Source organism: Acanthopagrus latus, chromosome 5 (genome assembly GCF_904848185.1).
Source record: "Acanthopagrus latus isolate v.2019 chromosome 5, fAcaLat1.1, whole genome shotgun sequence".
Taxonomy (NCBI): Eukaryota; Metazoa; Chordata; class Actinopteri; order Spariformes; family Sparidae; genus Acanthopagrus; species Acanthopagrus latus.
In genome coordinates, this window is record NC_051043.1 from 11,428,129 (window position 1) to 11,454,535 (window position 26,407).

Genomic DNA, 26,407 nt, shown 5'->3' on the forward strand with positions numbered 1-26,407 from the left:
AGTGAGATTGCCAGTGGGTCACTTTTGCTTGACCCCTGATGTGTGTTGTGACAGAGGGCGGATTAGACTTTCAGTTGACCAAATGTAGCCGCTGGCACTGCTCCCGAGGATGACGGAGTGAGAGAGACACAGAGAGCTCTTTGATCGACCAGTGAAGGGATTTCCCTGCTGGACAGGTGGGTCAAAACACTGTCCAGTCTTAGAGGAAAGGAGCTGGCATCTTCAGTCAGATTCATGCCATGTAGAGTGGAGATAGGACACCTGTCAGGTATTCAAAGCACTTACATGTTAATCTTTCAGTTTAGTTGATTTTTTACATCAATGGTAACTTGACGAAATTTCTATTTCTAAGGACTGAAAATATGACACCAAATTGTTTTAACAATACATCCTGTGGATGTGCTGGGATGCATCATCACTGATGTAAGTGTTTTGGGTCGCTCAACATTGGACACTCTCACTCGGCCAATCCAGCCAGATGATCAATCCTGCGGTTTGCATCCCAGCAGCAGCTGACCACAGGACCTCCCTCTTCTGCCAAAGTTATCTGGTGGCTTTCTCTGCGGCGTTGATGATTAACTTGATGGACCTCCTCTTTGCCGACCCCACTAGAACAAGTTTGGTCAAAGCTGATGTTCACAGGAGGTTTTCTATACTTGACAATTAGTATTAAATTAGTGTTATATTTATTGATTTTAATAATTTGTGTATTTTTAGAAAAAGCAAAAGAAAAGGACTATAGAGGTTCTGACAACTGCAAAAGGCACATGAAATAAATAATTATATACTATATATATAATAGGGTGACATATATAAGCACATGGATATAACATGATTTTAAAAAGGGGAATTAGATAATAAAAATAGAATAAAAGATATAAATATAATTTATAAATGAAATAAAAGATATACAAAAATAGGATTTAGAATAAATATAAATAATATAAATATTGCCAAGTGTCAGATATTTCTTTGCCGTATTTTATTTGTAAATTTTGGCCCAAGGTAACATTTTTAAGATACAAAGTGATCTGAAAGATGGAAGATCCTTTAATTAATTACAAAAAACCTCCAGTTTGACCCATTAAAAAGGCCACTGTGAAGTTTTAAAAAATAAATTCAAACTCAGAATTTTAATATTGACAATATAAATGCAGTAACAATACAAACTCAAATATTTATTCTGCCAAATATAAACAAGGTAAAACAGTATGAAACTGTGTTGTCCTTTAAGGTCAGCTTGTTTAGTCAGTTTATTTAGTCATGAAAACAAAGATAGTTTGTTTATTTAATTTGTTTAGACATCAAAAAAAGTCAATGAAGATCTTTCTCTTCTGATTAAAATTTTTCCCCAGAGCTACACAATGCGTCTTTAAAAATAACACTAAATAACCTGCAGCACTATGTCACAACCGTGAGAATTTGATTGTGTTCACTGAGGCAGGACTTTACCTCCTCTGTGGGAAAACAAAACATAGTTGTTTTTTTGTTTTTTTTTAATAGAAAGAAGAGCCTCTGGGGGACTTGGCTATTTAATATGATTTCAGATACAAGGAAGACCTGCCTGGTGTTAAAGGTCACTGGCGCTAATCAGTGATTGGCCCTAGAGGACCTTATTTAGGCTACCTGAGATGCTAGATTAGCAGCCAGCACTGCTCACAGCGGTAGGCGTGAGCATGTTGGTAATGAGGGTAGGAGGGGATTCTCAGGAGTTAATCCCCCAAATCCATCTGGGAAGTAGAACAACACAGAGGCGAGCGTGGTCGGCAGGCTGCCTGGCTTTGTTCCTTTTCTGACTTCCCACTGGAAAGAAACGTTTTGGAGTCTGACAATGCCGAGACATGACGATGGCACAGGAAGTTTTGTAAAGATATTGCTGGGCTGCATCACTGAGGAGATTCATCAAGGCGATGTGATCAGTGACTTGAGTGAAGAAGGACCTGCTGCTCTTGTTTGTGTCGCGATTTCAAAATAGAGTTATCTGTGGAAGAGCGCTGGGTTTTTTTTGTTCGCCATCAGTCAGTAAAAGAAAGATTTTAGAGTTGAGACAGGCTCATGCCAGAAAGAATGAGTGAAAGCAATCTTAATGAGGAGGAGAGTTTGGACCGGACCAGCAGCGGTCTAGAAGAAGAGGGAGACACGGCTCCAAGGAAAACCCCGAGCACAGGGGCCCGTCTGTGGGACAGAGTCCGCAGCAGTCTGCTTAGACCAAAGGTAAAGATAAGGACAGTGAGCTGTGGACGACCTGGAATCAAGGATACCTTGTATCATTTTTTTTTTCCTTAATTGTTTTTTTTATTGTCTTTTCTATGTTAAATGTTGGAATGTGACAATACTTCTTTTGAGGTTTTTGCACCAGCTGTGATTCCTTCTTTGAATCGTATAAAAGAAAATGTACTTTCTCTGAAACATCCCGGATTATGTGAATGAGATTTGATGGTTTCTTGAGTGACAGACCGTCTGCCATGTTGGACAGGCACAGCGCTTAGCAGCGAGGACATGATGTTACCACGTTACTCATGCCTGATCGCTGTAAATAAAGCCTGGCAGCCTGGTATTAGTCCGATGATAAAAACAGGATTAGTGACATGAGTTGACGCTACCTGTCCATATGGACTTTATGTTTATCAATACAGAAAGTGAAGATTTAGTATTCAGTTCACACTGATAAAGGTGGAAAATAATTCCTGGTTGTAATTTAATTAAAAGTAACCCATGAAACACAACTTTGCCTTTTATTTTTGTTTTTCAGCTGGATGCTCAGACGTTGCAGAATAAAGACTGGCAGCGAACGGTCATCGGGATGAATGGGGTAAGTGTTCTCACCATCTCAGTAAAAAGAGGCAAAATTAGCAGCAACAGTGCAGTTGGCTTCTGGTTAACTGCTTCCAACTCTGAGGTGAGGCAGCAGAGTCTCCATTTTCTCAGCACTTGTTTTATTAAAGTGTTAGAGACCATATAAAAAAGCTGTACAGCTGCTTAAATCACACTTTCAGATTTGTAATTATTTCTAATTTTGCTACTTTTTCTGTATTCATTAGGGCCATGTCTAAATCAAAAATCTCTATAGCTAAAATCATAAAAACCAGACAAGGTCGACATGGAGACTAAAAAAAATCAAAAGGAGCACTGTGTAGTTTTGGGGAAGACATTTTAATTAATAGGACTGATTGTTCAAACAATGGTCTATTTTGCTCAACATGTTTTGAAGTATATAATGAAGGTTTAACAATACTGAAATGGGTTTAAAGCAGGCAAGGTATTTAATATGACCAGTATGACCTACATTTAAATTACACATGCTAGCTTAGTTGACATGTATAAAACAGATGTTTGTCTTTGCTTGTTTCAGATTGAGGTGAAGCTTTCGATGAAGTTCACCAGCAGAGAGTTCAGCCTGAAGCGAATGCCTTCACGGAAACAGTCCGGTGTCTTTGGAGTGAAGATCAACGTAGTTACTAAGTGAGTTGATGATGGTTTTGTGTGTGTCATGCCAAGTAATATTTATTTTTATCATGTTTTTTTTATTTTATTTTTATATTTTTTTATATTGAGTCTGCACGTCTGTGCTCATTTTTTTAGTTTTGGCATCCGACTTTTGATTAATTATAACAGCAAATCCCCAGATAAAGCACTAACTGCTGCTTATTGTAACTGTTAACTTGGTTGCCCAATTAGCCATTCAGTTAGTGATCTCAGACGCTAGCTGTGGCTAGAGTGGTATTATGAAAAATGCCATGGCTGGCTCAAGCTCCAAGGAAGAGCGGCAAGCATTGAAGCCAGTTTTCATAGCGGCCAAACCATGTTTTCACAACGTCATGTGACGCATTGCTGCCCAAAAAGACTTTATTCATTAGTTTACATGGTGAAATTCTTATACTTTGCACCGTCAAATGTGAGAGAAACGAACACTTTCACTGCAGACATTTTGACCTATCATAGACGGAAAAGCTCAGGTGTAACAAATAAAATGAACAAAGTCTCATCACTATTTAAATGTCCCAGTAAAGTGTGAGTGGTTATTCGCAGCCATTGCTCTCTAAACTGTGTACCAACTGGTTGCATTTGCAGGAAAACCAGCGATATGCTCAGCATCAGTAAGGCGTGACATAGTGCAGGATTTACTTGTTTCAACCATGGTTGACATGCTCAAAGCATTTATAGGATGTGTGTATGATGTGTTGATTTGTAAGGAGCCCCTTTAAGACTTGGTTCTGTGTGTCCTCACCAGGAGAGAGCGCTCCAAGGTTCCCCTTATTGTGCGACAGTGTGTGGAAGAGATTGAGCGCCGAGGGATGGATGAGGTGGGAATCTACAGAGTGTCTGGTGTCGCAACTGACATCCAGGCGCTGAAGGCTGCCTTTGATTCAAGTGAGTTCTGTCTGAATTAGATTTTCTTCTTAAAAATATTTGACAAACAGAGCTGTGAGAGAAGAAATAGATTACATGTGAACAAACTTAAAGACAGAGCTCTGAAGGATGGACTGATACTCAACTCACAAGTGTTTTTTAAGGTCATTGTGCGACTTGTATTAGTTAGTCACTTTTGTCTTTTCCGCCCCGCAGACAACAAGGACGTGTCTGTCATGATGAGGGAGATGGACGTTAATGCCATCGCTGGAACACTAAAGCTGTATTTCCGCGAGCTGCCGGAGCCTCTTTTCACTGATGAGCTGTACCCAAACTTTGCTGGAGGCATCGGTCAGTCACCACTTCTTTAATGCCATGTCACTTTCAACAGTCAGGATTGTACAAATGAGTTGCAAGTTGCACATTCTTGTGTACTTTTGATTTGCAGCTCTCTCTGACAGCGTGGCCAAGGAGAGCTGCATGCTCAACCTGTTGCTGTCTCTGCCGGAGCCCAATCTGGTGACCTTCCTCTTCCTGCTCGACCACCTTAAAAGGTAAAACAACCTTAATGATCTTAACTTTATGAGTCTCTCTCCCTCTTTCTCTCTTGCTTAGAGAAAGAGGGAGAGAGATTTGTGAAAGCCCCCCTTTGGAAGCCCAATCTCTGCCAGTTAAAGAAAAAAAAGATGGAACTTAAGCTTGATGGATAAAAAAAATGTGTCTGTCATAATTATGAGATTAAAAAGTCAAAATTATTATTATTATTATATTAATTAATAGGTATCTCATAATTATGCCTTTAACTGGTGGAAATTGACCTCATCCATCCTTACATTGAAGTTGCAATAAAGGTCATCGGTCACGTATTAATGACCCCCACAGATGTATTATTTTAAACCTTTAAACTGCTCACCAGTGGTAATGGGTGGTTGTAAAAGTGCTACTGTAAAATCTTACAAAGCACAGATACATGACGGGAAGACAATTTCACTTATATAGGATGTAAATAACATATTCTTCTCGTTATAGATCAAAAGTTTTCACATTAGACCTGTAATTGTCGCTTGTAGCTGTAGAGGTCGCTGTTCAGCTGAAGTCTCACAGCTGTTTTAAAGTCTGTGAGCTGACATCCACAGTAACAGATTTCCTTTAGTTGTTTCAGATTGAGGAGAAGTTTTCCATAAAGTTTAAAAAAGATGTACTGTGTTGCTGTTGATATGCAATTATCTGTAGGTTGACTGTTATCTTTGGCCCCGTTCTTACAGGGTAACTGAAAACGAGAGCGTCAACAAGATGTCTTTGCACAATCTGGCCACCGTTTTTGGCCCCACTTTGCTTCGGCCGTCTGAAAAAGACAGCAAAATCTCAAACAGCTCGCAGCCAATCTCCATGAATGACAGCTGGTCTCTTGAGGTCATGGCTCAGGTAATACTTGTGTCAGGATATTAATTAGTGATACTTATTAAGATAAGACTTTTAGACTACTTGTGTGGGTCTGATCACCTTCTCTGTGTGTCCGTAGGTGCAAGTACTTCTCTACTTCCTTCAGCTGGAGAGCATTCCAACACCTGACAGCAAACGTCAAAGCCTTCTCTTCTCTACTGAAGTATAAGAGGAACAACATGCACCTACATGTTCATAAATGTTCTGTTCAGAGGCAGAATGTTAGCTGCTTGACGTGGTGGATGCTGCTGCGCTGCCATGGCTGGCTGGCTTACTCAGAGGATGCTTCATGTAGCCACCAGGTGGAACCATCAACACGTGAAGGAGAGAACAGCCACCATGACCAAAGCTTCTGCTGAAGATGTGACAAGCGTGTGTGTTCTGTTTACTTCCAAGCTTACCTGCTGTGTCAGAAAAAGACCCTTATGATATACGGACAGAATATATCATTCCTTTTTAATTTAATTTAAATGACAAAAAGCATTATTTACTGTAATTTTTCATGTTTCCCACTGCCCCGTTCTGTCACTGTGCACATTAGCTCCATATTCACAGAGGGGTTTTTCTGCTGTAGTTGCGTTTTATACAATGTGTTTCTGTGAATGGATGATGGATGGATGGTTGGATAAATGGGCGTATGTTTTTTTTGTGTGTCTTTACACGTTTTTGTTTTTTTTCCCCTGGAAATGTTTGACTTGGTTGAAAGCTCACCTGTGCCAATGTTTCCCTGCTGATGACCAATAAACATTTCAGTTACCCTAATGTTTACACACACATACACTCTTAATTTTGTACAGAATATATAAGTACGAGACTTAAAACTGTAGTTAACACACAGCAACATGCAGGCATGTTGACCGAAGCGTTTCAAGTGTTTTGTTACCCGTGCTGTATGGCCTCTCTGGTGGTGTCCGAGCCAGTGTTCGTGTGGATTTGAGTGCTTTTGTTTTTTGGAGGTGGTACAGAGAAGTGAAAGGCAAGTCATTCCAGGAAAAGGCGAGGCCTGAATCTTCCACCCATGGAATGTATACCGGATTGTGTATCATTTTAATTTCACAGTTGTCTTTTGTCCATATCTCATATGTTTTGATTCCACAGTGTTTTTTGGCTTCTGTCTGATTTGTCTCACTCAGTTAAAGATGCTGTTTATGTGTTACTCCCTGCTTTCCTTAACTGTAGTAAACATGTAAAGGACAAAACCACACTGCAGTAGAAATAAGAACACCTAGTGATGATCTGAAACACTAAAGGTTTCCAAATAGGGCAGTTGAAGCACAGTCACTCATATCCAAATTTCCTGGTTTATTAACAAGTGTATCATCAACATACATACCTAGCATACCTACCTTTTAAAGCCATGTGAAAGTACACCGCATTGTGCTTGCATTAATATTCTTTTTTCCAAATCACCTCAAGTATTCAAACACTTGTTAGCACAAACTATAACCCTAAAGGCTTGTGATCTATGTAAATTATTAAGCAATAACTCTTAGTGGTTCTTAGGACGAGCAATGACTTGTAGGTCTTGTATGTATGATTTATGTAAATAAAACTTGGTAATATTAATCTTGCAACGTGTCATTTCTTACAAGACAAAACCTATTTAGACTTGAGGTTTAATATCTTTCAGTACTCTTACTTCTATGTTCAGCAGTGTTTCAGTGCTCTTTTATAAAATATGTGATAAACTCATACTGTACTGTGGGCTGAGTTCTCTCAGCATGCTGAGTTTGTTCTACCTGGTGGGCACTCCCTGATGCCTCTGATTTAAGATTCAAGAGATTCCATATACTCTGTTGTCATTGTACTCTAGTGCAGAACATAAGATGAGGGCCAATTCCAATTATTACAAATCAAGGAGAGTGAATATTTGGGACTGATATTCAGTTGCAGAAAAAATGAAAATCTTTGTGAGAATTTCGAGTGAATTTTGAGTACAATTCACTCAAATACTGCTCTTAAGTCCAATTTTGAGGTACGTTACTTGAGTATTTCCTTTTACTGCTCTTTTACTCTACACTACATTTATTTGATTACATTAGCTTTGATTACATTACTCATTACTTTGCAGATTCAGATTATTCAGTGATTATGCGCTATTAATTGTGACCTGTGTTGTGTTACCAATCAGATAGTGTTGTGAGCGGGACATTGTATGAGAGGATGCTGCATCAGAGTAATCCCACGGAAAAATTACAGATACCAAAAATCGGAAAATGCTGAATATCAGTCAGGGCCTGTGATTGGTCTGCTCTTAATTATTCCCTCATAAATATCGTAAATAGTAAAGAGTTTACATTTCTTCTCCAGAACAACACAGTGGCCCTTTAAAGGCAAGCAAGCAACCACAAGTATAAACCAAATTAAAAACAAAAAAATTATGTTATGCTATTACATTTTCTCCTGATGTGATGATGCGTTCACAGAACTTCATAGTCTTACAATAATAAAGGTTTGAAATTGATTAGAAATGAAGAAGGAATACACACTCATCTGCAGACACTCATGTTTACCCAGTATCTTGGACATTATATGCCCATTTCCTCCACACTGATTGTAGATGTAGACTGGCTTTAGAAGCTCTGCAGACTGTTGGTCCAGCTCCAGGACTCATTTTGAGACACTGAAGCACCCTGAAGGCAGTAAACGGTGTCTCCTGTGCTGAGGGGGGATGCTGAGATGATGCAACCAGAGGAGGGGACAGAGGATCATCCGGCTGCTGCCAGCAGAAAGGGGCTGACATCTGAAACCGATGCTGCCTGCCTGCCGTCTCAAGTTGAGGACTGGTGAACTGTGAGCGCCCGCAAATGAACATCCATCGGACATCTGTCAGCCTATCACACAGGAAAATCAGGAGAACCTCAGGTATGAATGTTTTACCAGTTAACTGACAGACCGACGTCTTTTGCCGGCTATGCTATCATTGTTAGCGAGACGCTAGCATTAGCAACCTCAGCTTTTCTTAGCTGAGGTGAATAAACTGACTGAAAAGAAATGCACCAACCAACTCTGAAGTTACATTAACTCCACAGACCCACGCTGTTCATTTTGTTCGTTTGAAATAACATGATAATTATTGTTTTAGCCCTGAAAACAGATTTTCTTTTTTGCCATCTGTCAAGGTAGAAAAAACAACATGGAGGCATGCTATGAATTATTTCAAAATAAGTCCAAACGTTGTGTTGACATAGTCTCTGTGTCATGCACAGTCTTACGTGCATTGATATTAACTGTGTTTGAGATATATATTGCTGTATGAAGCCTTTTTCATAGATAATTTAGATGTAGATTAGATTTGCGTTTAACTCCAGTAAGGTTTTTCTTGCCGGGTTGTGCTTACGTGTCTAGCGGTGCCTTTGTTTTGAAAGTCCAAACAGGAAGTCAAATTACAGAGATTCCCTGCGTTCCTGACCTTGTAGCTAACTAGCTAGCTAGCTGGGTTATCCCCTGGGTTTAAAGTTGCCAATTCGTCTCTTTAGTGATAATAACAACGTCTCTTTAATTCATAGAGTCTGGTAGCTGTCTTTACTCAAATGGTTTGGTTGGAAAAGTTTGTGGTTTTGTAGTTTAATGACACACTGTTGTGACAAATGCTAGCCGTGGTGCTGCTAGTGTAGGTGTAGCCCAGAACAATGTAAATTTGCCATCCCCCCTGAAGAGTCAACAGCAAACTGATGTTGCAGCTTGTCAGTGGCTTTTGGTCGGCCCTAAACGCAATATTCACTAAATCATCCTCTTTTTTTCAAACAAAGATGACCACAGATGTTTCCTAACTTTCTTGGAAAGATTTTGCTAAGAGCAATATGTCACAGCCCACTCCTTAAATCAATGCCCAGGAGATTTATTTATGGGATATTCCTTTTCGGCTGTGCCAGATCATAGGTTTTCTTTTTAGAAAAATATTTTTTTAGGGGGGGAGGAACTCTGCAGTCTTGGAAACTTTGCCACCAAGCAAAGGAAGAAATGTATTTCCAAGACAGACTCTTCTGTCAGGCCAAACTCATGCTTAGTTTGATTAAATTAGATAAACTTGATTCACCTTATTCAATGTTCCAGGCATGATAACTCTTCCACATAGTGTGTTTATTGAAGTGGAAGGCGAGTGATGACTTCCAAACGCACCGTAGCTCAGTAAATCTTTCTCTCCATTTTTGTTTATTACATTTTTATTGCTATTTAATATGTCTAGGTTGTTCTTATTTTATTGTGTTGTTATTGTCTCTGTGTGTAATGCTGCTGCTACACTAATGTCCCAGCTTGGGATCAATAAAGTATCTATCCATCTATCTATCTTAGACACAGCAGCTGTGGTTGGTCTTGTTTATACTATTATCAGCATAGTAGTAGTAGTAGAAATATGGAAATTGGTGACTATAACTTGACTGAAAGCTACACAGCTACATAGCTTTTGTGTTACTGTCATGTGTATTAATAGTGAGTTCTATATCAGCAAGTGAAATTCAGAGTTTGACAGTGTCTGCTCTGTTTCAGGCAGACTGGTGCCTGCTTGTCCTTGCACACACAGTCACCCCTTGTAGGGTTTTTTACTGGAGACGCCACCACAGGAAGCTAATGTTATGGGAAGGAAGTGCCTCCCCGCAGTTAAAGCATGAATAAGGAAGGAGAGCAGGGCAGGGGTATTAATGAGTTACTAGAGATCTGCGACCCCCACCTCTTTTTCCTTGCAGACTGTTTCTTCTGCGTCGTCTGTCCCGGTCTCGTGCTTTGTTCAGCTGTCTGTGAAGGAACACTACATGCACTTGTTCCTTCGGTCAGCCTTGGATCAGATCCACTGGATTAATTTACACTGAAATCAAATACTGTAGCTCTTTAATTTGAATGAGGACAAGTGTTACTGGGTTGTAGCCTACTGAGGAGCAGCACAGAGTGTGTTTTGCACATGTAAATCATTCCATTGACAGTCTCCTTCCTCTCGTAGCAGCCGATGAACAGAGATGGATATTTCTACTAGGGCTAGAGCAATTATCAGCGGTGGGCGACATTCAGCATTTTCTGATTATCAGTGTCTGTGATTTCTCTGTCAGATTGCAAATAAAATATTAGGTTATATCCCATCCAAGACAGTATCTGATTGGTAACGTCTCGCAATTAGTAGTCTAAAAAACACAGAATAATCTGAATCTTCAAAGTAACTAGTAACTGAATTAATCAAATAGATTTAGTGGAGAGTAGGTATAAGAAGAGAAAGAGAATGGAAATTCTTAAGAAAATGTTTGCTATTGGCATGCAAACCCAATGGGCTCACTTCTCTGTTATGTTAATAAGATTTATCTATATCTAAGCAAGAATACATCATGTTGTCATGAACAATCAGCCTGATGTTGTTGTATGTAATGTTGTTTAGATTCAGACAACTCCATTAATCCCACAGGGGAAACAGCTTGCCTTGCTCAAATACTAAAACAGACAGTAACATAAAGACACAAAAATGGATGACTAATTGATAAAAAAAGAGACCATTACAATAAAATATGCCAAGGAGTTCAGTGTAATAGAATAATCTATAATAAATAGAAGATGTTGATAAATATAAAACATTAAAATCATCTCCAGAGAATTTAAAGGACAAATTGCAGATGGAAAAAAAGCAGTTCGTTTTATAAGCAGGAAAAAAACATACCTTTGTGTTGTATGGATTAATACAGAACTAATGTCGTGAGAGTCATTAAAATGATGCACACTAAAATATCTCTGCACTAGCTTCACAAAATCAGAGAGTGAAAGAGAAGGCAGCTGCCCCATTTAGCTGCACTTTTGGTCCCCAGCCGACAATCCCATATCTATTCAGATCCAATGAAAAGAGCTGAACTCCAGCTCGCAGCTCACGGTTTCAGACATCTGCTTTGACACACATTCAGCTATTCAGAAAGCTGGCTAGTTGTTGAGTCCACATGCCAGCACTCGGGGTAAATGCCCTGAAAAACGTGTGTTATGGCGCACGCACAGGCAGGATAGAGTCAGCTATGCAAAGACAGGTAAGGTTGAAAAGGGTCAGGATATCTTCTACAACCAGCTGAGTCTTATTGATTGTCCTTTATCTTCAGCTGGAGATGTTTTTCTTACTAGCTGGCGTGGCATAGTCCAATATTAGTCCCGCAGCTGCAGTGGTGCTGATAAACATTTTGAATAATCTTTGTTTCTTTGTGCCAAAAAGGTTTGTGTTAAAAATGAGACTCTCTGACAAGACATGCGAAGACAGCAAAAACCTTTCCAAAGGTCTGGGCAACATGTAGTTTGAATTGTGAGATTGTGTATTTTCTCATGTCTCCAAAGTATGGCCATGTAATGAAGAAGCTTCCAAATAAGGTGAGGCCTGTGGGGCTGTGGATGTACAGAAAAAGTAGTCGAACCAGCTGAGACACATTATTTGCCATTTCCTCCACATGGGGCAGGGAAGATTGTTTCTTTTGTTTGCTTGCGGCTCTTTGTAAACTCACACATAAACATCTGGACGTCTGATGGTATGCGACACGTATTCTGTGGTTGTAAGTAGCACTTTAAAAAGAACAACAGTTTTTGCAAGCTTGTTACACAACTTGACAAATACACAATTTTATCTTCCAAGTCCAGTCAGACTCCTCCTAACTCTTTGCAAAGGGCAGTGTTTTTGTGGTTTGGTCAAATGAATTACATGAAGCTAAACGCTTGTCACTTTCTGTGTCACTGGAGACCAAGGCTAGGCTGACAGAAATAATAAGGAAGGCAAAAAAAATATTGTCTCTGTGGGGAAAAATTAACCACCTTCAGGTCTCAGTGTGCTTGAAGTGGAAGCGCACTGAGACCTTCGGTGGAAGATTTTGTGCAACATGACTAATTTAAAGGAACACCTGTACCAAAGAAACACAGCTGAAATCTATTAGAAAAGTATCTGCTTTGGAATAATGTGCAGTTGTGGTTTAGTAACAGGTTATTTTAGATTCTTTGGGGTGTATCAGGATCAGATGTGAGCTGTTGTGTACAGATCTCGCTCTGCTCCAGCTGCATCACATTTTAAAATATTACTTCGTCCTGGTTTTTGTGTATTTATTTAGCTTAGATTCAAGGAAAAGTTTCAGGCAGTGCTTTGTCTAAACATTTTTGCTCCTTCTACCAGCTTCTCACACTGATCTATTTAAAGTTTGATTTACTGCTGATATTTAACCCTCCTTATTTCCATATCCAAACAACAAACTTGCGCTCAAGAAAACAACAGATGTCTGACTCAGAGATGGATTGTAGCTGGATTTCCTGTGAACAGTAAATAACTTCAGCTCACTTTTTCCTCTTAAGAGCCTTAGGGCAGAAAGAGCTCCAAGTCATCCAAGTCTGTGCTAAAGTACTTACTCTTTGTCTCCAGCTGTGTCCCAAATCACTTTCCTTGCTATCGTGGCATCAAGTCAGGTTTGCTTCAGGTTTGCACGCACATGTGAATGTTACTGAATAAAGCCTTCTGTGCTTTACAAAAGCTTTTCTGCAATGATTGCAGCCAATTTCGACACCTTGGTCGCTGCCAAATCAAATCAGTTCATTAACTTCATCACAGTTATAGGTGCCTCTTATGAAACAATTTCTAGGATTAATCCAATATACAGTGTGAAATGCAGCAGAGCAACTTACACTCCAGAATTTTCCCCCATTAAAATGTTTAATTTGGATTTTTTTATGGGTTATCAAGCTGTTTAGATAGAGCAATGGTGATGAGCACAAACATGGCACTAAATGATTTCTTGGCAGTGTAAGATGAAATCTAGCGCATCAGACATCGGTTGCCCAGTAACGCTGTGTAACTGCGGGCCGCGCAAAAATATTTCACTTTGATCTGTGAAGGAATCTACTTTTCCCTTTTTTGGTCTTGATGATTATTCTACATAATGCTAGAAAAATCCTGTCCTGCAGACCCTTGTTTGTGCTGGGGAGTTGATTGTAGATTGTAAGCACATTCTTCCCACAAATAAATATATACAGAAAGCTGCAAACACAGTGATTAAAGGTGCCCTATGTCATTTTGGGGAATATATTTTAATCAGAAGAGAAATAATTTTTACGTCTAAATAAACAAACTCTCCTCACTTTCATGATTGAATAAACAGAATAAACAAACTGTTCTTAAAGGACAACACAGCTTCGTACTGTTTACTTTGTTTAGCTGTGGTGGACCCTGCCACCTTTCTAGCTTCAAACACTGTTCTAGGGACTTTATCTTCGTCTGAGAACAGCTTGAATGTTCAGTTATGGAAATAATATTTCCAAGTTTGTATCATTACCTAATTTCAATTGTTAATATTAACATTCTGAGTTTGAATTTCTTCTTCAAAAACATCAACGTGCCCCTTTTTTAACGCGTCCTTGTCAGAGTTTTGAAGTCTCTGAAAAGCATGGAAATTGAAAGTAAGTTAACCCCACTGGCCTATTTATTCATACTGAGAATGCGGAGAAAGATTTGTCCCTTAAAAGGACACATGTGTTTGATTGAAGTCTGTTTTTGTGAAGGAACAATCTCGGTCATATTTCATAGAAAAGATGATGTGTGAAATTTCCTAAATCAGTATCGCCCTGTTACACGACCAAGTGCTTACAGATCGTCCCTTGACACAGAGTTGATATTATTACCTCAGTGATATTTTGATGAGATGTAAAACTCTGAACTGACTGAACTATTACAAACGCATGAGAGCCATCTAGTGGAGATACTGGTTGGCCTTTGAAAGCCTCTATTTCAGTGTTTATCTTACATTCCTGTATCTGGGGTGGTCCCCTGCAGCTGTCTTAACAGCTACCAAATGTAACTACAGGGAGGACACAATTATTTAAATTGCAAGTACCACACTAGTGTCCAAGTGTCATGATGTGAATATAAATAAACATTTTAAAACTGCATAATCTTTGTGAACGTATCATTACAGGGATTAGGGGAATCAGTGAAATTATCCTCTCCCTCCCAAACGCCAACTATCTAGAATAAACTTGAAATTACAGAGACAGACGGAGAGAAGCACATTTTCAAGAAGTGCTCTGCTCTGCTGTTAAGTGTGGTCTCAGTGTTTTGGGATTAACGTCTGTGGAAAGAATTCCTCCTCCATGGAAAACTGGAGCTATCACTCTGCATGCTGACATATGTTACCTTATTCCTCCCTCCTGTGTGCACAGATTGAGATTTAAATGTATCGGCGTCAGAGATCTCAGTATGAAGAAGTCGGTCCGACCAGCGGTGGGTAAGGCGAGCGGAGATCGAGGGAAGGCAGAGGCTGTGGCTACCGCTGGGACCGGAAAGCCCGCAGCCAAGACCAGCGCCACAGCAGCTCTGTCAAAGGTAAGACACAGCACGTGATGGCCCAACTAGAGCTGTTAAAGATGATTTTATTGTTGTGAATTTATTGGATTTTGTTCTTCTAGGTGAAAAGCAATGATGACCTTTTAGCAGCTATGGCCGGAGGGAATCCTGCATCAAATAATGCTGTCAGCAAGACCAAGAGGACTGCCTCCATTGGGACAACAGCGAGCAATCTAGATAGCAAGCCAAAGTCAACGTCAGGTACTTCTAACATTCCATGTTTAAATATTTAATTCATCTGTCTGAATGTTATTTTTCTGGAAATGTAAGGATGGCCTTTTTCTGTATCGCCAGGTACTTCATCTAAGCGTACAACATCTTCGGTTTCTAAGGAGCCAAATTCATCACGAGACCGTCTACGGACATCAAGGACCTCAGCCAATAAGAAGCAATCAGTGTCTGGGACTGTAGCAGGTGATGTGGCTGCAGGGAAGCGATCTCGCAGCCAGATCCTTGCAGAATCCGAGGGTCGTATGAGCAAGTCCAAATCAGATGGTCAGATCAGTGATAAGGTGGCTCTGGAGGCCAAAGTAAAAGACCTGTTGGGTTTGGCGAAAAGCAAAGATGTGGAAATCCTCCATCTCCGCAGTGAGCTGAGAGACATGAGGGCCCAGCTTGGTTTGGGAGGAAAGGAAGAACCGCCGCAGGAAGAAGCTGGGGAGGAGGAGAAGCCCCACGTTTCAGCCATCACAGCAGCTGACGTGGAGTCCACTCTGATCCTCTTACAAGAGCAGAACCAGGCCATCAGAGAGGAGCTCAACCTGCTGAAGAGTGAGAACCGGATGCTGAAAGATCGGCTCAATGCGCTGGGCTTCTCTCTGGAGCAGAGGCTGGATGCCTCTGACAAGCTGTTCAACTACGCCTCCCTGAGCCCGGATCTGGCAGCCAGCAGTGGGCAGAGTGATGGTGGAGGAACAGGCACACTGACCTCCTCAATGGAGGGCTCTGCCCCGGGCTCCTTGGAGGATCTGCTCACAGGACACCAGCATGGAGGCTCTGCAGACAACCTCGACAGTGAATCCAGCGAAGTCTACCAGGCCGTCACCTCTAGTGACGATGCTTTGGACGCCCCCTCCGGAGCTTCGTCTTCATCTGAGTCGGAATGTGCACCTAGCAGGGAGCGCTCGCGGAGGGGCAGCAGCGGCAACGCCAGCGAGGTGTCGGTGGCCTGCCTGACAGAACGCATCCACCAGATGGAGGAGAACCACCACAGCACGGCCGAGGAGCTCCAGGCCACGCTACAGGAGCTGGCCGACCTGCAGCAAATCACTCAGGAGCTGAACGGAGAGAACGAGCGGCTGGGTGAAGAGAAGGTGATCCTCATGGACTCCCTGTGCCAGCAGAGCGACAAGCTGGAGCTGTACGGCCGACAGATCGAGTACCTGCGCTCTCTGCTGGATGAGCATCACATATCGTATGTGCTGGAGGAGGACATTAAGAGCGGCCGCTACATGGAGCTGGAGCAGCGTTACTCAGACCTGGCAGACAATGCCCGCTTTGAGAGAGAGCAGCTGCTGGGGGTTCAACAACATCTGTCCAACACACTGAAGATGGCTGAGCAGGACAATGCTGAGGCCCAGGAGATGATCGGAGCGCTGAAGGAGAGGAACCACCAGATGGAGCGCATCATGGAGTCAGAGAGACAGGGCCGAGTTGCCATGGCGGCTGCAGTTGAGGAGTACAAGGCGGCTGTGAGCAGCGACCAGTTGGAGCTGAACCGCTGCAGAGCCCAGCTGGACCAGGAGAGGCAGAGGGTCGCCGAGCTGTACTCTCTTCACAGCGCGGGGGACAAAAACGACATCTGCCAGCTGCTGGAGGGCGTCCGTCTGGGGAAGGAAGAGGCTGAGGCCAAGGCGGCGAAGTTGCAGGAGGAGCTGGAACAAGCACACAGTGACCTTACCCGACTGCAGGAGACTTTCAGTAAGGTAAGTTAAAACTTGTGAGAGACTCTGTGATGTAAAATCAAGCCGGGCATCACTATCCTGGAACTATAAGATTCTAAATTGACGTGATTGACCTAAACTTCAATCTAGGATGCCAGAACTGGAGCAAGAGTTTTTGGGGCACCAAAATAAGTTATAAGTCTTTAATGACGGAGCAGAGCCAGATTTGACCTTGAAAACAAAAGTCTCCAGAGTCTACTATTTAGCAATAAGTGGTACATGTGCCACAACACTAAGCACATGACTACTGTGCAGATATGCAGTCAGGACATGGTACCCAATATATCTCTATAGATAAAAACAGTATGACACTGCTGGTACACAATAGTCAGCTAATTAGCTGCTAGCTTGTTAAAGAAATGGTTAATCCTCCTCCTGTGTGTCCAGCTGGACAGGGAGTACAGGGACTTCCAGGGGCAGGTGCAGCAGCAGATGACCGAGCAGGAGCGCACGCTGGACAAGCAGCGCATCGATCTGCAAGAGAAAGAGACCGAGATCGCAGACATGAAGGAAACCATCTTTGAGCTGGAGGATGAGGTGGAGCAGCACCGAGCCCTTAAACTCCACGACAACCTCATCATCACAGACCTCGAGAGTAAGATCTTAAGTGAAACATAGCGGCCATAGCTTACTGTCAAGTGTTTGTCAAACTTTATGTAATAGTAGTTAGATATGTGTGGTGTTGAGTCTGTCTGTTTTGTGGCCTGTTGGCATTAATACCACCAGTGTGTATTCACCTCCTAATTCAGACTCTGTGAAGAAGCTGCAGGACCAGAAGCATGACATGGAAAGAGAGATTAAGATTCTCCACCGCAGACTGAGGGTAAGAACTGCTGCGCAGAGTGACTTGAGGACAGATGGGCTCAAACAGTATGCATGAAATTATTTGTTTTAATTTTATTTCTGCACAGTAGAAGAAAGAAAGGGAAGTACATGAAGGAGCAGCGGTATTAGGCCAGTAATTGACAGAGAGTACATTTATTTGTCCACTAGTTAAACCCAATGCAAATATTCTATTGCAGTATAATTTCTTGGGGGGGGGTGCTTGTGCGTAGGAACACAGAAGTGATATGGTTGCAGAAGTGCTGTGCCAAAGGGAAGGGCTGTCTGACAGGTACCTACAACCTCAAATCACTTTAGCATGATTGAGCGTCTATCAGCCTAAGATCCAGATATGTCTCTAGGAGTTGGTGGAGACAAAAGCAGAGCTAAAAGGACAGTGAATGTTGGACTTCCATTAATCACCTGGCCAGGAACAAGACTCTGAATGAATGCTTATGTCTGCAAACACACTGACCACATGTGAGATGTTGCAGATTGTTTTGAAGGCTAAACAAAAATCATTAATAGTGCCTGAATAATCTAGTGGTTCATTTAGTCTAAATTATTTTTCAACTTGCTGTCTGTCTGTGTGTTTGTGCAGGAAGAGTCGATGGAGTGGCGTCAGTTCCAGGCTGATCTGCAGACAGCCGTTGTCATTGCTAATGACATCAAGTCCGAAGCACAGGAAGAAATTGGAGATCTGCGGCGCCGGCTGCAGGAAGCCCAGGAGAAGAACGAGAAACTAAGCAAAGAGCTGGACGAGGTCAAGAGCCGCAAGTAAGACTCACAGAGAGCCCCAACGGTTACGCCGACATCGTCCGTCTTCTGTTTGTAAACAAAATGAGGGAAGATTTAACTTCGCTTATTTGATTATGATCCTGGATGCTCAGTAGCTGTGTTTGCATTCATTTATCTTTGATGAATCCCACAGTTGATAAACTTCCTTTGCGGAACAAATGATACATTGGTTTCTTTTCAATTACGATGTCACCATATTCATCCCCTCTCTCAAACCAGTGTCTACAAACAGCATGTACACTCAGAGCTCCTACACTGTCTTAGTTAAGCACTGTTTGTATTCCAGGCAGGACGAGGAGAGAGGCAGAGTGTATAACTACATGAATGCGGTGGAGAGGGACCTGGCTGCGCTCAGACAGGGGATGGGTCTCAGCCGCCGATCCTCCACCTCCTCGGAGCCGTCTCCCACCGTCAAAACACTCATCAAGAGCTTCGACAGTGCCTCACAAGGTACCATAAACCTCAATTTCTCACTTTTAAATGTTGCTGCTTGTCCTAAACTTGTCCATAAGTTTTTGATAGAGCAGATTATCAAAGAAAACGCATGTTTATTCTTTTTTTTCTTTTTTGCAGTAATTACATACATTTCAGCATTTTTATCTACACAGGAGGAACTTTTACAACAAGACCCATGAGGCAGTCCTTGACATCAGGAGTGTATTTGGTCAAGTGTGTGAAGCACACTGAGCTTAATGTGTTGGTTCCTTCTCACTCTTAACACAGGTCCACCTACCAATGGTACCTCCGTGACTCCAACAGCGTCAGCTACCCCGATACCACGCACCCCCCTCAGCCCCAGTCCCATGAAGACGCCCCCAGCAGCAGCCGTTTCACCCATACAGGTACAGGAGGAGAGGCTTTGTATGACTATGTTAATTGTTTAAGAAGTGGGGCGATTTTCTAAACCAATAAAAGAAATATCTCTCAAAAAAATAGGAGATACTTGATTTTCTTTAAGCCTCTTGGTTTATTGCGCTTTTCTTTTATTAAAGGGGCACTATGTTGTTTTGGAGAAGAGTTTTAAAGTTTACAGTATTGATGAGGTAACAATATAAACTGAGAAATATTATTAGTTTCCATAAGTGAATAAATGTGTTTTTGCTCTGTCATTTCAGAGACACTCCATAAGTGGGTCTATGTCAGCAACCAAGCCACTCTCCTCCCTCAGTGATAAGAGGCCCAGCTACACAGACATCAGCATGCCAGGTGAGGCTGTCTACACAACAGTACTCTCTGAAATATAGATATAAATCTGTGAAAGGACAGGATAATATACTGTGAAACATGGGTCACAAAGGCCAGGGTACTTTGTCCTCTACATCACATCTTAATGATTAACTGGAGTAGACTGTGCCCGCTCTCATGAGGCAGTTTTTCCCCAGACCCTGGAGCTCCGAGTTAGTTCTACTTTATTGTATGTTGACATCATGTTTAAGCTAATCAAAACACTCGAGTGGATGATAAGAGGGAAATAATGAGCCACCACATGCTGTAGAATTTCCCCCCAGTTCATTCTCACCAGTAATGAGTTCAAGTGTTTCATGTGAACGTGCAGATCTGACCATAGCCTCCATCGTTCCATTTATTTTTCTCTGATTTATTGTTTTCCTGTCGGACAAGGCAGCCTCATTTGCCGGTATTCCCTGAACTGCGAGGGGCTGGAATGTGGCTCTTTACTGACCCTGTTACGTCATAGGAGGCCCCTTATAGAAACACTCGTACTGTATATGATGTAAATACTGTGATGTATCCACAGCTGAGCACCTTCTCAGGGGAACCTCAGCTAGCCGGCCTCCGTCTGCCCTCCAGAGGGTCTCCAACATGGACTCCACTAAGTCAATTTCAGGTTAGAGATGCTCCTTAAGTTCTACAAACTTAGTGTGTTGCCAAAGAATGGAATCGATAATCGTCTCCACTGTCCTGAACAGTGTCCCGGCGGAGCAGTGAGGAGATAAAGAGGGACATGTCGGCTTCAGATGGAGCCTCCTCAACCTCCCTGATGGCTATGAGTGCTGCCTCCTCCCCGCTCTCCCTGTCATCGTCCTCTCCCACTGCCTCCATCACCCCCACAGCACGCAGCCGCCTAAGGTACTACCTCCAGGGGCCCTGACTCACCTTTATGTTGTACTCACTGGTAAAACTTGGATGGTTTATTTGCCTATACGCAATAATTGTGCTCACAGCTTAAAGTCTCTGCTTTCATACTTGTCAGTCTGCCAGTTGCCAGTGTGACATCACCTCTTCATACTGTAGTTGTGAACACACGTCTCTTGACAGCTTCCCTTGCCCATTAAGCAAACATGCTGCATCTGTTTGCCTTACCGACTCAGTAAATCTTTTAAAGCAGTAGCAGAGTTTTTGCTTATATGTCTCTTTTGTGTTTCAGAGAAGAGAGAAAGGACCCGCTGTCAGCACTGGCCAGAGAATACGGAGGCTCTAAGAGAAACGCTCTGCTAAAGTGGTGCCAGAAAAAGACGGAGGGATACCAGGTAGGTTCCTGTCCTGCCATCAGCTGCCTCAGACGCTTGCCCAGAGAAAAGGTGCACCGTCCATCATACACCGACGGCTGTCAAGATATTTTTGTCATAGATACAAGACGCACGTGCAGCCCTTTTCTTTCTTTTGCACATTTCATCTTGATCACACAGCCAGTGCTTCTCTGCCCAAAAATGTTTCTGTTCCTCTCCACACCAGTTACAGAGTAACCAGACAAACTTGTATTGTTTTAAGTCAGTTACTAATCTGCCTTTTTCCATCATGTCATGAGAATCCTCGATCTGATCTCATGTTGGCCACATAAAAGCAGGATTTGGTTACCTTCATGCATGAGCTCACTGGCGGCTCCCTGTTTCATCGCTCCCTGTAACATTTCACATTTAGTTGTCAGAAGATGCTGACAATTAGGAAATAGGGTTAGTAGGGTCATAAACAAGGTTTAATTTCATGAAAACCTTCAGGATTATAACTTAAACTCTCTTGAGTTGAGGGGTGTCTCTTCCCTGGACTTTTCCTGTCAGTTTAGTGCGGTTTGATGGAGACTGTTTATGTAAACCTGCGCTGAGACATTAAATGTCCAAGCATTGACCTAGAAATGAGTGGTGCTAAAATGACGATGTGTGTCAAGACTCACTTGCCATATTGAAGTGATGTTTACCTCTCTTGGTCTCCATGGCACCTCAGGTCTTCTCCAGGAAGTGCACAACATTTAACACATCTCGTAATTACCTGTTTGACGAAAACATGATTGTTTGTCTGAGTCATTGGCCACTATTGAGGTTATAGTAGTGACACTGAGGAGATTTTAGCGTCTAACCTTAGTGGTTGTTTGAAATCACAGATTCACAGTCATCCCTGCAGAGGACAGGTGATAGTGGAAAATATGAGAAATGTGATAAGGATCTTCTTTGTGCTTAAATTATTTTAAATGGCTCTGTAAGTGCTCAGTTTATTGTTGAAAGGGATGGTGAAAGCCTGTAATGCAGCTTGGCTGGGAGTGACATTCATGGCCTGGGATAAATGTTGTATCCTGTCTGGCCGGGTGAGGCCCAGGAATTGGTTTTCCATCGATTTTTGTCCCGGATTGTAAATGTTCCGTTGAGTTGAATCAAAGTTCACAGGGATTGTCGCTTTGATTTTCAGAACATTGATATCACAAACTTCAGCAGCAGCTGGAATGATGGCCTGGCCTTCTGCGCGGTGCTCCACACCTACCTGCCTGCCCACATCCCCTACCAGGAGCTCACCAGCCAGGAGAAGGCAAGTAGAGCTCCCAGGAAAGCCCCAACATCTAAGCCATCATTACCACTGCATCATTACTGTTGTTTGAGTGTTTCCCTGTGTGTGACTTTGACTTTCTCTTCTCAGAGGAGAAACTTCACCTTAGCTTTCCAGGCTGCAGAGAGTGTGGGCATCAAATGCACTTTGGTAAGCTTTACTCCAGTTTGAAATGATTTTATTGAAATAAAAAATGTAAAAAGTTTTAACTCCTAGTTTTAAGAAGGTATGAGGGAAAACAACTCTGATATGCTCCCCCTCACTTGTAATGTATTTGCTTTTGTACCACGGACATTCTTCAGTCTACAGCCAGCTGCTGGTTAGCATAGTGGAGCATTAAGACTGGTAAAGGAGGGAAAAGCAAGACTAGTTCTGCCTCCAGGACAAAAACTAGCGACTTCCTCACAGTGATGACAGGACTCCAGGAAGTCATTGCATTCAGCCAGAAATAGTCCAGCATGGGCTGGCTATATGTAACACAGAGGTCGATTCAGAATTGTAACCAATTTAACGAAAGCGCTGCAGTGCACGACCTTGAGGAAGATACTTGAGTGAGGCTCCTAAACTCTGTCTTTCTCTGTTCTAGGACATAAATGAGATGGTGCACACGGAGAGGCCGGACTGGCAAAGTGTCATGACTTACGTCACTGCCATCTACAAGTACTTTGAGACCTGACTTTACCTGCAGCACAATCGGAGCCACGCAAGCCCCTCCTGAGCTCTCAGCAACCCCACGGTCAACTGTTATACCTCACTGACACCCTCCCCCGCGCCTCACCCAGTCACGCTGCATGTCGATCCTCAGTATTCAGCAACACTAAAGGCAGACCAGAACCTTGTTGGACACACCCAGCTACTCCATCCTCCCGGCGCAGCGTAGAAGATGCTTTGTGTAGAGTTGTAGTCCGAGGGCTTGCCTGTATATCTACTGTTACACTAGACGAGAAGCAACGCTGGTGAACCAAGTATGAACTGACAAGCGATGAAATCCTGTAGATCATCTTTGCCCTCAGTTAACGCCTGAAGGAGCAGCAGGAAAAACAAAGTCTCAGTGCCTTCGACCTGGCTTTTCCTGGCAAACGTTCCCTGACGGTTGACCCGGTTTTCAGGGTGTTAAGGGGGAATTCCTGCAAATCTGACGCTCAGCGTTCTAGACGAGTCATTTTCATAAATAGTCACATGTATTTTCTTTTGCCAGTTGTGAATACTTTGTGGAAAACATCAGCTTCTACAGAGTAACAAACCAATCATCGGTGATGCTGGAATTCCCCCACAGCCGTGAAAATTCCCTCTGGAAGGAGTTCAGACAGACACAGCCTTTTTGCACCAAGTCTTCCAGATGTTACAGTACGATACAGATGCCTCAATTTCAATGGATTAAGTGCCTGTGGGAGTTTGGATGCAGGATACCAGGATATGAGCTCTCTGTAATGGCCAATCCTCCACAGAGGCAGTGTCTTTGTCAAACTGAAGATTTGAAGAGTGCCAAATGTGTTTCGGAGCCTTTTGATTGTTGATTTCTGGCTAATTGGTCATCAGGACGGATCAATGCTGCAGACAGCTAACTACATCAGCATCTGGTCTTGAGCGACTGTTTGCTTCTCAAGCACAGAAATATGCTATTGCTACACCACTACTACACATTTTGTCAAGCAGCACTAACACACTCATACGAAGATTTTTCACTCACAGATTTATTAGGGTGGACTGATATTCATTTGAATTGTATGGAGTTGAATGGTAAACTGCAAAACGAGAGTATTTGCATTTTTAAGGCCTGCATTTGCCACCTTGCACTTAGGCTTCTCTCATTGAGCACATAGAGCACGTAAAATTTAATCCAAACCGAAACATGGGAAATTTTTTTTTAATATAAAATGTGTTTTGATTGAGACTTTAGTTCTGCTTGGATCAGAGACTATAGTGTAAAATGGTGTCTCACCCGTGGACTCAAGTTTTTGGAAACCGGCAGAGACGAGTGACGGGGTCAGGACACACTTTTATATTTCAATGCAGCATCACATTTAAGGACCTATTTCTAATAGAAGTTTATTTTTGAGTCTCATTCCCAACTCGTCAAATAATGGGATGGCAATTGGGATGGCAGCAGACTCATACTACAATCCCAAAGTGTCAGTTTTTTATGAGGTGGGAATAAGACACAAAAATCAGCTCTTCTTGCAAATGGGTCCAAAAGTTATAGTTCGACTTGTTGGGAAATGTACTTATCGGTTTGTTGCAGAGAGTTAGATGAGAAGATTAATACTGGTTAACTTAGCTTAGCATAAACAAACAGGGAAACAGCTAGCCCGTTTTATCTAAAGCCAAAACTAATTTGTTGCATCAAGGAATGAAACAAACAAGATATAACATGTTAAAGGGGCAGTATGTAGTTTTTGAGAAGATTCAAACTCAGAATTTTACTATTTACATTATTAATGAGGTAATGATACGTTTTCAATGACTAAATAAACAAGCAGCTCTGAGAGGAAAATAAGGTCCCCAGAACACTGTTTGAAGCTAGAAAGGTGGCAGGGTCCGCCAAATATAAACAAAGCGAAACAGTATGAAATTGTGTTTTCCTTTGAGGTTGGTTTGTTTTTTAGATTATTCAGTCATGAAACAAAGTGAGTTTATTTATTCAGTTTGTTGAGGCATAAAAACAATCTCTCACTGATTATGTTTCTCACATTGTGCACCTTTTAGGCAGCTTTAGTGACGCTGGCAGACAGATTTGTTACCTCTAGACCAGGCCACGTCAGCTGTTCTCCCTCTTTTTTTCCAGTCTTTATGCTCAGCTAAGTTTATCTCACCTGCAGCCTGACAGATGACATGACAGATCGATCTTCTCATCACTGGGCAAGAAAGTAAATAAGTGTATTTCCCAAAAGTGTCAAACTATCCCTTGAACATCAGCAAATGTTGCAAAAAAACATTCATTGCACGGAAATGACAAAATACAGACGAGTGATAGGACAGTGTGAGTGATAGGACAGTGATATGTGCCATTGACATATTTTGTGTGTTGATACTTCTGCTGTGCTAGACAGGTAGTTTTTTGAAGTTCCTACTATGACTAACATTACGATAGAGATTCTTTATAGCACACAGTGTCATTTAATGTGTCCAAGTTCAGTCAGCAGTGTTAATCTTGTGCCTGTTTGGTATTTATAAGCATTATACAAAGATGTAACATGGTTTATAACACACTATAGGGGCATGTTAAGTATTTGTTTGCAATTATAAGTTCTCCTAACAAGACAGATTTGATATTATGTAAGCTAGGGGTCGGCCGATGTGGCTTTTTTCAAGGCCAATTCCAATGATCAGAAATCAAGGAGACTGAAACCCGATATTTGGGACAGATATTAATTTGCAGTTAACATTTCCAACAATGCTATTTTACTCAAGCACCACTCCTAAGCACAATTTTGTGTATTTTGTCTTTTCTGCTACTTTAAACTTCATGTCCACTACATCCATTTGATGCATCCAGTCACTAGTTACTTTGCAGTTTCAAAAATTTCAGTGTTTTATAGGCTATTAATTGTGACGTGTTAACAGTCAGATGATGGGTATGTGGGACATTGTGTGAGAGGATGTTGCGTCAGAGTCAAAGTAGCACATTTCCAAATTATGTGTGTTGATTGGCAACCTGCCGCAAAATGCTAAATTTCGGCCCAATTATCGGGAACTATGTTAATTACTTTACGTTACCTTACGTCTTTACAGCAGCCTCCATTTATACGCATGGATGCAGAAACTAGTGGTGCTAAGGGGGCTGCAGCACCCATAAAACTAAATTTGGTTATAACATATGCCAAATTTACAAGAAGGCTCAAATAATTTAGAAGCTGTCGGAAACAGAGCTTCACAAAGGTTTTAAGGCTTCTCCTAACTCAACAACTCACAACACTGAGCGATTTTTATTGTCTGGAGGATTCAC

General features: G+C 42.0%; 2 protein-coding genes and 1 long non-coding RNA gene across 3 annotated transcripts in view; 2 read left to right on the forward strand and 1 right to left on the reverse strand.

The window, feature by feature from the left end:
* Positions 1 to 7,359, forward strand: part of si:dkey-91m11.5 (PH_BCR_vertebrate and RhoGAP_Bcr domain-containing protein) — a 34,443-nt gene extending 27,084 nt beyond the window's left edge. Inside the window, exons 17-23 of the mRNA XM_037098341.1 lie at positions 2,753 to 2,812; positions 3,353 to 3,462; positions 4,232 to 4,371; positions 4,567 to 4,701; positions 4,799 to 4,904; positions 5,616 to 5,775; positions 5,873 to 7,359. Of these exons, the coding sequence (XP_036954236.1) occupies positions 2,753 to 2,812; positions 3,353 to 3,462; positions 4,232 to 4,371; positions 4,567 to 4,701; positions 4,799 to 4,904; positions 5,616 to 5,775; positions 5,873 to 5,962 (801 nt within the window). The 3' untranslated portion in view covers positions 5,963 to 7,359. The remainder of the gene's footprint in view (positions 1 to 2,752; positions 2,813 to 3,352; positions 3,463 to 4,231; positions 4,372 to 4,566; positions 4,702 to 4,798; positions 4,905 to 5,615; positions 5,776 to 5,872) is intronic.
* LOC119019597 lies at positions 7,081 to 8,932 on the reverse strand. The gene is made up of 2 exons (XR_005075100.1): positions 8,798 to 8,932; positions 7,081 to 8,627 (listed from the first exon to the last, which is right to left on the reverse strand). It is a non-coding gene; the product is annotated as an uncharacterized LOC119019597 (long non-coding RNA).
* specc1la (sperm antigen with calponin homology and coiled-coil domains 1-like a) lies at positions 8,519 to 24,935 on the forward strand. Its single transcript, XM_037098342.1, has 16 exons — positions 8,519 to 8,658; positions 14,941 to 15,103; positions 15,187 to 15,325; positions 15,419 to 17,049; positions 17,455 to 17,662; positions 17,817 to 17,890; positions 18,491 to 18,666; positions 18,974 to 19,137; positions 19,411 to 19,529; positions 19,803 to 19,893; positions 20,444 to 20,533; positions 20,616 to 20,775; positions 21,074 to 21,176; positions 22,327 to 22,443; positions 22,552 to 22,611; positions 23,048 to 24,935. Exons 2-16 carry the CDS (start codon positions 14,978 to 14,980, stop codon positions 23,135 to 23,137), a joined length of 3,348 nt encoding a protein of 1,115 aa, XP_036954237.1. The 5' UTR covers positions 8,519 to 8,658; positions 14,941 to 14,977; the 3' UTR covers positions 23,138 to 24,935.
* Positions 24,936 to 26,407: the final 1,472 nt, after the last annotated feature.

Excerpts from the sequence above, each read along its gene's own strand:
- specc1la (XM_037098342.1), top strand. The coding sequence starts at position 14,978 with ATGAAGAAGTCGGTCCGACCAGCGGTGGGTAAGGCGAGCGGAGATCGA. Across the intron at positions 17,891-18,490 it reads TTCTCCACCGCAGACTGAGG|GAAGAGTCGATGGAGTGGCG; the intron begins GTAAGAACTGCT and ends GTGTTTGTGCAG. Across the intron at positions 18,667-18,973 it reads GACGAGGTCAAGAGCCGCAA|GCAGGACGAGGAGAGAGGCA; the intron begins GTAAGACTCACA and ends TTTGTATTCCAG.